An 11,512-nucleotide genomic window follows, 5' to 3' on the forward strand; every position below is an offset into this window, starting at 1 on the left:
TGTTTCTACAAATTCCAGGTGGATTTATGGCTGTCCTTATCTTTTATATTCTATATTTTATGTCTGGTTTTAGGACTCTATATTGCTGCAAGTCTGTATGTGCCCATTCGTCTTTTATCTTTTTGTACTTTCTGATGTTTTGGTACATTGGCACTTGTTGCACATTACAACACATTTCTGTGAAAGCAGATAATAAATTAACTTGAACTTGAATGTTAACCTTGAAGGCTGAGATGGCTTGAAACAGTGTACGATGTTTCTTTGCTTCACTTCTCTTGATTACTGTGACAGTTTGATCATGTGTCTTCTTTTTAGCTAATCTGTCAATGTGGTGTATTCTGTATATACGCATGTGGTCCTGGGCCGAATTTGTCCTTGTTATTATTATAATAATAATGCTGATCAAAATCGTGACTCACACCACCCGTCCATATCAAGAGTGACATCAACAGACACTGATGGCATGAACGTGACCAAAATTGTGACATCATCAGTGATGTCACATACCCTGGTGATGTCACGAATGCGACCAAACTCGTGACATTATCAGCGAGGTCACTGATGATACGAACAAAATCATTGCTCTTCAGAGTGATGTTTTGAGTGTATTCACCTTACTGTATGTAGCACAATCCACTTGACCCAGTTGTGTTATGACTTCCTGTTCAAAACACCGTCTGTTCTACCTGGTCACTAGTACTGTACTGTCACAGGAAGTGTAAACACAATAGGAAGTAACTGGCTGACCCCTGTGTTGGAACATATTGGTGAATACAGTACCACCACGTACACCATAGGCAAATAACAGCTACAGTATAAAGATGCCTCCAAAGAAGGCAGAAGCCCCAAAACAGGCTCCATTAATTGGACGCTTTGGAACTTCTCTGAAAATAGGAATTGTGGGATTACCTAATGTTGGGAAATCCACCTTCTTCAATGTGCTCACCAAAAGCAAAGCTGCTGCAGAGAACTTCCCATTCTGCACAATTGACCCAAATGAGAGCAGGGTGCCCATTCCTGACGAGCGCTATGATTTTCTCTGCCAGTTCCACAAACCGGCCAGTAAGGTTCCGGCCTTTCTCAACATAGTGGACATTGCCGGCCTGGTGAAGGGCGCTCACGCAGGACAGGGACTTGGAAATGCCTTCCTCTCCCACATCAGTGCCTGTGATGGAATCTACCACATGATCCGTGCATTTGATGACGAGGACATTATCCATGTGGAGGGTCATATTGACCCAGTGAGGGACATGGAGATCATCCACGAGGAGCTGAGACTGAAGGATGGGGAGATGATCGCTCCTATCAGGGACAAGCTGGAGAAGACGGCCATCTGGGGAAGTGACAAGAAACTCAAACCTGAACATGATATCATGTTGAAGATAAAGAACAGGGTGATGGAGGAGAAGAAACACATCCGATTTTGCCACGACTGGAACAACAAAGATATTGAGGTGTTGAACAAATACCTGATCTTGACGTCCAAGCCCATGATCTACCTGGTGAATCTCTCAGAGAAAGATTACATCAGAAAAAAGAACAAGTGGTTGGCAAAGATCAAGGAGTGGGTAGACACCCATGACCCAGGTGCTCTGGTCATCCCCCTGAGTGGAGCGCTGGAGTTTAACCTGCAGGGCATGTCTGATGAGGAGAGCAATAAGTACTGTGAGGAACAGAAGACACAGAGTGCAATGTCCAAAATCATCAAGGCAGGCTATGCGGCGCTACAGCTGGAATACTTCTTCACAGCGGGACCAGATGAGGTGCGAGCATGGACCATCAGGAAAGGCAGCAAGGCTCGCCAAGCCGCAGGGAAGATCCACACTGACTTTGAGAAAGGCTTCATCATTGCTGAGGTGATGAAGTTCAGCGACTTCAAAGAGGAGGGCAGTGAAAATGCTGTCAAGTCCGCCGGCAAATACAGGCAACATGGTAAGAACTACATCGTGGAGGATGGGGACATTATCTTTTTCAAATTCAAAACACCCAACGCACCCAAGAAGAAGTAAGGAGACCAGACAGCCAACAGAGGGAGAGCTCAGAATACAGTCTAGTCCGGCCCTTAAGAGCTTGATCCAGAGGGCCGGAGGTTGATCGGACCAGAGAACAGGAGGAATATAGAAGAACATTCTATAGAGACAGATCATACATTCACTTTATTATACTTTCACACTGATGAGCATGCATGACTTGAAAGGAAGGGAAATAGTTGAGTTTTAACGTTGATTGTACGTTTGTATGTCTGATATTTATCTATGACACTGTATTCACGATGGCACGATGGCACTTTAAGTCTCGATTGTTATTCTACGTACACAGTACGACTGACTTTTTATTACCTGTACTGTTTTTACCACTGTTGTACGTCGCTTTGGAGAAAAGCGTCTGCCAAATTAAATAAAGTAAAGTACATTCCCAAACTGTAATACTTTGGGCAAATTTTGCCCAAAATTATGTAAAATAAAGAAAGAGAGAATGCAAGCCATCACGCAGTGTTTGCACCCAAGACTCGGACTGTGCTCAGTTCTGAGCGGGAGGAATATTATTGTTATTTTAGATCAACCAAAGCAGGCGTGAAAGTGCCTGATCAGAAACCCTTGAATGCAGAATGTTGATTTATGCAAAGCTTCTATTGACTTATTTTGGGGCTTGGGAGAGAATCTGACTTCCTTTCACTACATCATGATCTTAAATACACCCTGAATAAAAGACGATGCTTCACTACATCATGATCTTACAACTACACCCTGCATACCAGACGATGCTTCACTACATCATGATTTTACAAATACACCCTGCATACCAGACGATGCTTCACTACATCATGATCTTACAACTACACCCTGCATACCAGACGATGCTTCACTACATCATGATTTTACAACTACACCCTGCATACCAGACGATGCTTCACTACATCATGATTTTACAAATACACCCTGCATACCAGACGATGCTTCACTACATCATGATCTTACAACTACACCCTGCATACCAGACGATGCTTCACTACATCATGATTTTACAAATACACCCTGCATACCAGACGATGCTTCACTACATCATGATCTTACAACTACACCCTGCATACCAGACGATGCTTCACTACATCATGATCTTACAACTACACCCTGCATACCAGACGATGCTTCACTACATCATGATTTTACAACTACACCCTGCATACCAGACGATGCTTCACTACATCATGATCTTACAACTACACCCTGAATAAAAGACGATGCTTCACTACATCATGATCTTACAAATACACCCTGAATAAAAGACGATGCTTCACTACATCATGATCTTACAAATACACCCTGAATAAAAGACGATGCTTCACTACATCATGATCTTACAACTACACCCTGCATACCAGACGATGCTTCACTACATCATGATCTTACAACTACACTCTGCATACCAGACGATGCTTCACTACATCATGATCTTACAACTACACCCTGCATACCAGACGATGCTTCACTACATCATGATTTTACAACTACACCCTGCATACCAGACGATGCTTCACTACATCATGATTTTACAAATACACCCTGCATACCAGACGATGCTTCACTACATCATGATCTTACAACTACACCCTGCATACCAGACGATGCTTCACTACATCATGATTTTACAAATACACCCTGCATACCAGACGATGCTTCACTACATCATGATCTTACAACTACACCCTGCATACCAGACGATGCTTCACTACATCATGATCTTACAACTACACCCTGCATACCAGACGATGCTTCACTACATCATGATTTTACAACTACACCCTGCATACCAGACAATGCTTCACTACATCATGATCTTACAACTACACCCTGAATAAAAGACGATGCTTCACTACATCATGATCTTACAAATACACCCTGAATAAAAGACGATGCTTCACTACATCATGATCTTACAACTACACCCTGAATAAAAGACGATGCTTCACTACATCATGATCTAGGGGCGGCATTAGCTCAGGAGGTAGAGCTGTCGCCTGGGAATCGGAAGGTTCCCGGTTCGAGGTTGGCTCCTCCCGGCAGTGTGCCGAAGTGTCCTTGAGCAAGACACTGAACCCCTAACTGCTCCCGACGAGCAGTCAGCGCCGTGTATGGCTGCAGACGCCGTCGGTGTGTGAATGGGTGAATGTGAGGTATTCATGTAAAATCGCTTTGGGTAGTCGATAGACTATATAAAATGCGCTCTATAAATAGTCAATTTACCAATTACCATCTTACAAATACACCCTGCATACCAGACGATGCTTCACTACATCATGATTTTACAACTACACTCTGCATACCAGACGATGCTTCACTACATCATGATCTTACAACTACACCCTGCATACCAGACGATGCTTCACTACATCATGATCTTATAAATACACCCTGCATACCAGACGATGCTTCACTACATCATGATCTTACAACTACACCCTGCATACCAGACGATGCTTCACTACATCATGATCTTAAATACACCCTGCATACCAGACGATGCTTCACTACATCATGATCTTACAACTAGACCCTGCATACCAGACGATGCTTCACTACATCATGATCTTACAACTACACCCTGCATACTAGAGTAGCTCCCTGTGGATCATCTGGCCGTGACTGCAGAGCTTGAAATGCATCTTCTTTCACCTCCCCTCACTGCCTCCAGGGTTTGAATGTCTTTCTCTTTTGAGGATACTGGCTGACCCATTTTCACACCAAACATTTTGCCAAATTGAGGACTTAGAAAGAGCTCCTGCCCTCTTAGTGAACTACACTGAGTTTATGAGGAATACGGTTGAAGGAAAGCACTCCTGCCCTCCTTGAGTTTATGGGGAATAAGGTACAAGGGAGAAACTTTCAAGATTTTACTGTAAGTGAGCCAGGATCTAATAAAATCTTTATTTTGGAAATGCAATGTGCTGCGCTTTGACTAATGTGTCCACATTGAATAAAAGCAGACAAACCTAAAAAAAAAAGGAAGAAAAAAAAAGACCAAAATTGTGACATCATCAGTGATGTCACAGACACTAATCATGTCATAAACGGGACCCAAATCGTGACACAAAACGTAATCTCGGCATGGTCAACTAATAGTGCTCTTAATAATAGCGCAAGTGGTCAGCAAAATTAGCATAAAGGGGTGTGGCCGCCGGGAGAGTTGAGTTCCGGTTCCAGTAATTTTTTAACCGATGGATTGCCAGATTGCACAAACGTGACCAAAATCGTGATTAACAGACAGACCTAGGCAATTGTATTATAGGATATGTATTCTAACCTTTTTTTTAATGGGTGTTTTCATTTGTAGATTCTTACTATTACAGTATTCATATAAAGCACTTGGTAAACACTTTCACTGCTTTTACTGCTTTTACAGTAGGTAAATGTGAAGAGTAGTAAATAGTCAAGTATATTTATATAGGCTTTTATCACAAGCATGTCGCAAAGGGCTTACACACCATCTCATATACATGTCATCATATAAAACGACATAGGTGCACATTCAAATACTGTCATACAAATAAATAAAGTTCATACATAGTTGTTATAGCTGCGGGTGGCGTTTGTGGTGAATACCTTTAAAAAAAACAGTCAGCCTGCCCTCTCTTACCGATATGGAGCACGCCGCGAAGCCTGACAAACATCTGGCCATACTGACCCAGTGATACAGATTCACGCGTGTGCGTGCGCACGCACACACACACACAGACACACACACGCGCACGCGCGCGCTGTAGTTAAGCCACATGTAGACCTTTTTCCACACAGAAATCCGGCCCATCTGGGAGATTTCCTATGCTGGTTGGTGACATGTCCCTATAATCCTCAATTCTTCTCTCTTCTTCTCTCCCATAATCTCCCTCTCCTCATCCCTTTCTATGCCCAGTTCTTGTTTGCTTCCTCCTGCTGGTGTTGACGTGCATGTCAATGCATTACAGACAAACACCATTCACACTGACTCTACATACCTCCACTGTATATGTAATGCATATCTGTCCTGATCAAGGTCCTACAGTATGGACTGAAATGCCTGCCCTACTTCCTTCAACACCACGTTCTGCGTGTGCAGAACATTTTCTATTCAAAACAGAGTTTGCTGCAAATCCGAAGCACGGAGCTGAGTGAGAAGCTGGACAGTCGAAGACTGGCATTCATGTGGTCAATTGAATTTGGGAATTTCCAAGTCTTTTGCAGCTGAATACGTTTCTGCCGCGGCTGCCGCTGGTATCTGCGTGCAGAGTTTCACATTGTGAGGGTAGCATTATTTGCCATGCCAGTCATGTCTGGCCCTGGCTCTGTGAGTCAGCGTCAGTCTGCTCTGCTATTTGCCCAGGGCCAGGTTCATTAATTAGAGACGAGTCCTGTGGGAAGGTCTGTGGTCTGTGTCTCGTTACAGCTGTTTGCAAGAGCGGGGGCCCCAGACACAACACCGGGAGGCCCGGGGACCAGCGCCTATCAGCTGGGGAGGGGAGACCTGCATCTCATTTACATGCATATCACTCGGCACACCTGTGATGCTGCCAGCTACATGCTAACCTTCTGGCGTGTAACGGCACAGACAGACTACCCGACGGTCGTCAGTCGCTGTGTCTTTGTGTCGTCGTGGTTTTCACACTATATGACGGGATCGTACATTACAAGATATTTCACCAGGAGAATCCCAGACGAGTCCATAAATTGCAGAGCTCCAAAAACTGCTCGCCGGAGGGCTCAGAGCGCCGATTCTGAACTACTGTAGGCATAAGTATGCAAGTAGCAGATGGCCAAACACAAGAACTTTCCTAACGCGTGAGCAGAGACATGCACAACAGCAACGACAGGAGTAATTAAGCTACATTTTAGCACCCTATCCAGACGTATTACCCTTATTGGTGAAAATATCCACCCATGGACTGATGTAGACACCACAGTAACTAATCCTAGAAATAGCCACGCATACAGCAGGCGACAACCGCAGATGATTAAAATGTCACTGAGATCCAATCAATGCAATCCTAACAAAAGCGTTATATTCTATATATATATATTCTGCTACACAGAAAATGTATGTGTTTTACAGTCATTGCCAAAGAAACTGTTACTGTAGTCACAGGATTTAAAGTCAGGAAAACAGAAAAAGCGGAGCCTGAAACATATTGGCTCATGCGTTGTGAAGTGGTGATAAGGGCCAGATATTTGGCCGGTGAGGTAGATGGAGAATTCCCTCGTGGAATATGTGACAGGGACTGCTGTTTTGGGTAACAAGTAGGACATTTTTTTCCAGTTGTTTACAGATAATGAAAGTACAGATTGTAAACCTTCAAATTATGTGTCATACATTGAAATCTGACAATAGTTGAAGAAGACATGCTTATTTGAATGTTTGTACTTCTAAAAGCAACATTCGGAGAAGTATTTAGTGATCTGAAAACAGTTGTTTGTTATATTAAGTGCGTTCTTCAACATATAGTAACCTTGTGTAATATGAAAAAAAAGTGGAAAACTTTTTTCTCTCTTGATTTGTGCGATTTCACGGTTGCCTACTTGTTACTCATCTCACCAGCCCCGTGTCACATCGTGCTGCCCGAGCTCTCGTCTGTTACAATATTCTTTCATCCGGCTAGGTTTTCCGCGCTGACATTTTAAACTGATCAACTTATCATTCTGACATGTACTGTATGTGCTTATGCTTGTGTGCACATGCATGTGAAATCCTCTGAGGCCAATTATGCAGCTGTTTTAACGCAACGAAGCCTGGAGGCTAACATGTTAAATCATTGGTAGAATAATTCAATGCAACGAATGACAGAGTACATCTGAAGCAGCTGACAGCAAGGTCAACCTATGGGGAGACACTAACAGTGCATGTGGGGGGGGCGGGGGAAACTCACCAATACAATGACAGCAGCAGGGCCCACAAAGGCATAGAGCAGACCTCCCTCCAAGGACAACCAGCAACTAAGAAAAACAAAGAGCAAGACAGAAAATAAATATTCCAACCACGACACACAGCTTTATTCTCTGACTACTGTTGTGGAGCTAAAACATGATCTGACCAGTCTCACATCTCAGTCCCTGAGAGCCAAGCGCTTCAGCACAACAAGTAAACAACCAATTAAGGGTCCTATTTACTTGGATTTCTTAAGTGAGCGATAAAACACTTAATCTATGGGTAAAAGCTCCCCCCCCCGCCCCTTCCTATAAACATGGCCCTTGGTACTGAACACATTTATTATGTACTCAACTAAAACATATCCCCAAACGTTATTGCAAAAAATATAATTTGAAAGACATTGAGATTTAATGAGTTTAGAATTTGTCCTCCAGTGATGTCATCAGACCATGGCCGAAAAGCCTGAGAGCGGGTATCCAGTTTGAGTAAGATACAGTTGTGGAGTTAATGAGTTGCTTAATATGTTTGAGTGAGTGAGAGGGAACTGTCCGCGACACAATTCACAACAATCAAACATCTAATGAACTCAAGATTGTAGTCAAATTGTTTCCGGGGGAATCAATTACACCTCAGATTGGGTACGAAAAGAGCTCATATTGTGTGATATTGCCTGTTTAAACGGTGAGCCCAGTGGACATGGTCCATTATGCTTTTTAAATTGGCCGCTTCTATGAAACACACACACACACACACACACACACATCCAAACAAGTCACAGAGTCTAAGGTTGTTGGATGCAGAACGTTGGGAAGGGTTTGATGTGACCGCTGAAAAGTAGGCGTGTCGGGGACAAGAGGGACTGAGTGCCCTGCAGTGTTTGCCAGCAGAGGGAGACAGCAGTCCGCGGCGCAATCATTTACTTTATCGGACAAACCTGAAACTTACCGGGCACGTTTAAATAGCCTGTGTTACAAACACAATATAAATCCAGGTTACAGCGCCTGGCTGGCTCACTGCTCCCAGCCCCAGAACAGGCAATCTGGGACCCTAGGGTCTATCAGTCCGACGACCCCGGGACAGACGGCTGATATTTCTGGGTTTCTGGTGTTGACCGGACATCCATGGCCCAATTCCTGCCCATCTGATCTTAGAGACACTTCAAAAAAATCCTTCTCAGATATGCATCAGGTTTGCACTGGTTTGTTGCCTTGTTTAAGAGGATAAATGATGATTTCTTCTCCCATTGAACAGGTGGGAGATCTTTTCAATGGGAGTCAACCAAACAATGAGAATTTAATTTGATTATTAGTCTTAAGTGGAAGCTTTTAGTGTCAAATGCTGTCCCAAGCACTTCAACCCCACATGTCTCATGTTAATGAGATGCGCACAAATGCAGATGACATGTGTGGTGGACATGAATAATGTATTCATCACATGAAAAGGGTAGCTAATTTCTAAGAGAAACTGAAAAAAGAAGAGTAAAAAAACAGAAGAAAAAAAAACAGTTAGCTAACACTTAGGGTTAGGTGTAAAATGCAATGCGTCTCCAAAATGTGAAGGTGGGTCCGGGGGGTGGTACTCACTAGCTGGCTGTGCCGTAACCTCTGGCTCTGGTGAAGCCCACCGACACGGCTACAACGAGGGCTGGAAGACCTGCGGGCGAGAGGGCGATCAAACGGGCGGGTTAGGATAAAAGAAGCCTTATTAGGGCGGATGAAGCGTGGCGGCCTCATCCTGTATTCACGGGGCGAACAGCTGCTCGTCCCGTTCGCAGCACGTGTGCCTGTGTGATTGAAAGTGACTGAGCGCTCGGTAGGTAAGGCTGTCAGTGTGACGTGTGCTCTGCTGACACGGGGCGTTAGCTCCGGGCGCGCAAGCCCGCCTTAGATCCCAGCTCATCGCTACAGGCAAGGAAGTGGTTTTTTATTTTTTTACATATTTCAGGACATTGTCTATGCGTTCCCTTCTGACACCTTGTCTGTTCATCTGCAATGCACATTAAAGGAGTTTTTTCCCCCAACACGGCCCCTATTTATTTTCATATTTTTTTAATGTACTGTATAAGTAAGTAATATGAACTGAAATCTTTGAAATTAATGCAGTATTGACCAAGATCGCTTCAGGTGGCAGCCATTTTCCCCCCCATGCCCCTACTGCACTAAACACGCTTGTTTTGACCACTGACAGGATCTGATTAATCCAAAGGGATAGCTTACTGCTCACCTGGTGTAATCCAAGTCTCCACAAGCCCTGAGATGCCAAGTTGACTTGAAAATACGTCATATACACCCTGTTTCTAGCTGAAATATTGTATAGCCATGTGCCTGATGTATTCCTCAAGCACCTGGCTACAGCGCATATTTCAGAAAACAAGCTCGTTTAGTGCAGTCGGGGCATGTGGGAAAAACGGCTGCCAACTAAAGCCATCTTGGTCGATACTGCATCAATTTAAAAGATTTCTGTTTACTTTACTTAGGCCATGTCCACACGGAGACGACTTTAGGTGTATCCGCTAAAGTTTTTTGTCATATAGCCGTTTCGTCCAGATGGAACCGCGTTCTGGGACTATACGTTCTGGCCGTATACGCTAATTTTTCAAAACGGGTCCCAGAGTGATTAAATCTGAAGACGCCAACCTTGCATTTCCGTGTTTACAACCCATACGCATCTTTCCTGAAACGATGACGCCATAGCCCCACCTCTCTCCACCAGCAACAATAACAATCATGGCAGTAACGTTCGTGCTACAGCAGTGGGGATCTTGCAGCAAAATATAATGCTCCTCTATTACCACCGTCAGCAACAAGTGGACACGGAGAACAGCGTGTAGCCTACAACATCCTCAGGGCTCCACACAGCTGACTCTACCCATCCACCCCTCCCCTCCCTTCATCGGATATTTCCCAGAAGGCTTAGCGGCGGCTACATTTTTACAATAACACAAACAAAATCAGGCTTAACGTGTTAGATAGAAATTATATTTATTTTTAATACAACATGCAATTCTGGAATATTTTAATATTGGACAAAATGAAATGAAATGAAATCTACACCCTGAGTGTAACCAACATACTCTCTTGCCCTATATATAGCCCTCGTAAATACAACGTGAATAGGGAAGTGAGAGGTTTGAGGAACACGCGGTTGCACTGTGATGTCTGTGATATCCGCTCGTGTCCACTCCAACAAGACTTTAGCTTACTTGACGCGACTTTTTCCAATAAAAACACATTTATGCCATGAGTTTATATAATGTATATTTATGTTGCATCATTTAGCCTGTGCTGTGATGTGCAGGAGCGGCCAATACGCTGGGATGTGTTTGCAACATGTCTAAAGATCATGGAAGTGGATGATATCAGGAATGTCACCGATAGTTAACGTTCTATATTGTAGGCTACAGGGAGACCATCAGCCCTGCTGAACAGCTCTGCATTTGCCTGTATACTGTAGGTTTCATCATTTTATTCATCGACATGGCAAACCTCCCCGCAAAGCCAAGGGTTTAAGCTGCTGCTACAGTGAGATACACATTATAGACTGTGCGCCCCTAGAGGTTGTATGCCATTATTGACGAGATTGTCTTTCTCTGTTATTCTACAGCGGTTTCAGTGGT

At 43.8% G+C, this 11,512-nt stretch overlaps 2 protein-coding genes across 3 annotated transcripts in view; one reads left to right on the forward strand and one right to left on the reverse strand.

Moving 5' to 3' along the window:
* Nucleotides 1-11,512, reverse strand: part of adgrb2 (adhesion G protein-coupled receptor B2) — a 332,454-nt gene that overhangs the window by 49,526 nt on the left and 271,416 nt on the right. Inside the window, exons 21-22 of the mRNA XM_083646528.1 lie at nt 9,480-9,549; nt 7,895-7,961 (exon numbers count right to left, since the gene is read on the reverse strand). Of these exons, the coding sequence (XP_083502654.1) occupies nt 7,895-7,961; nt 9,480-9,549 (137 nt within the window). The remainder of the gene's footprint in view (nt 1-7,894; nt 7,962-9,479; nt 9,550-11,512) is intronic.
* Nucleotides 822-2,009, forward strand: LOC310785455 (obg-like ATPase 1; the record flags this gene model as incomplete). 2 transcript variants are annotated; one of them, XM_083646530.1, is made up of 2 exons in its annotated part: nt 822-923; nt 1,068-2,009. In XM_083646530.1, 2 exons carry the CDS (start codon nt 822-824, stop codon nt 2,007-2,009), a joined length of 1,044 nt encoding a protein of 347 aa, XP_083502656.1. The 2 variants fall into 2 exon arrangements, with proteins under 2 accessions (XP_083502656.1, XP_083502655.1); XM_083646529.1 differs by having other exon boundaries at nt 822-2,009.

The sequence above is a fragment of the Poromitra crassiceps genome (genome assembly GCF_964638095.1).
Source record: "Poromitra crassiceps genome assembly, chromosome: 11".
NCBI classification, from domain to species: domain Eukaryota; kingdom Metazoa; phylum Chordata; class Actinopteri; order Beryciformes; family Melamphaidae; genus Poromitra; species Poromitra crassiceps.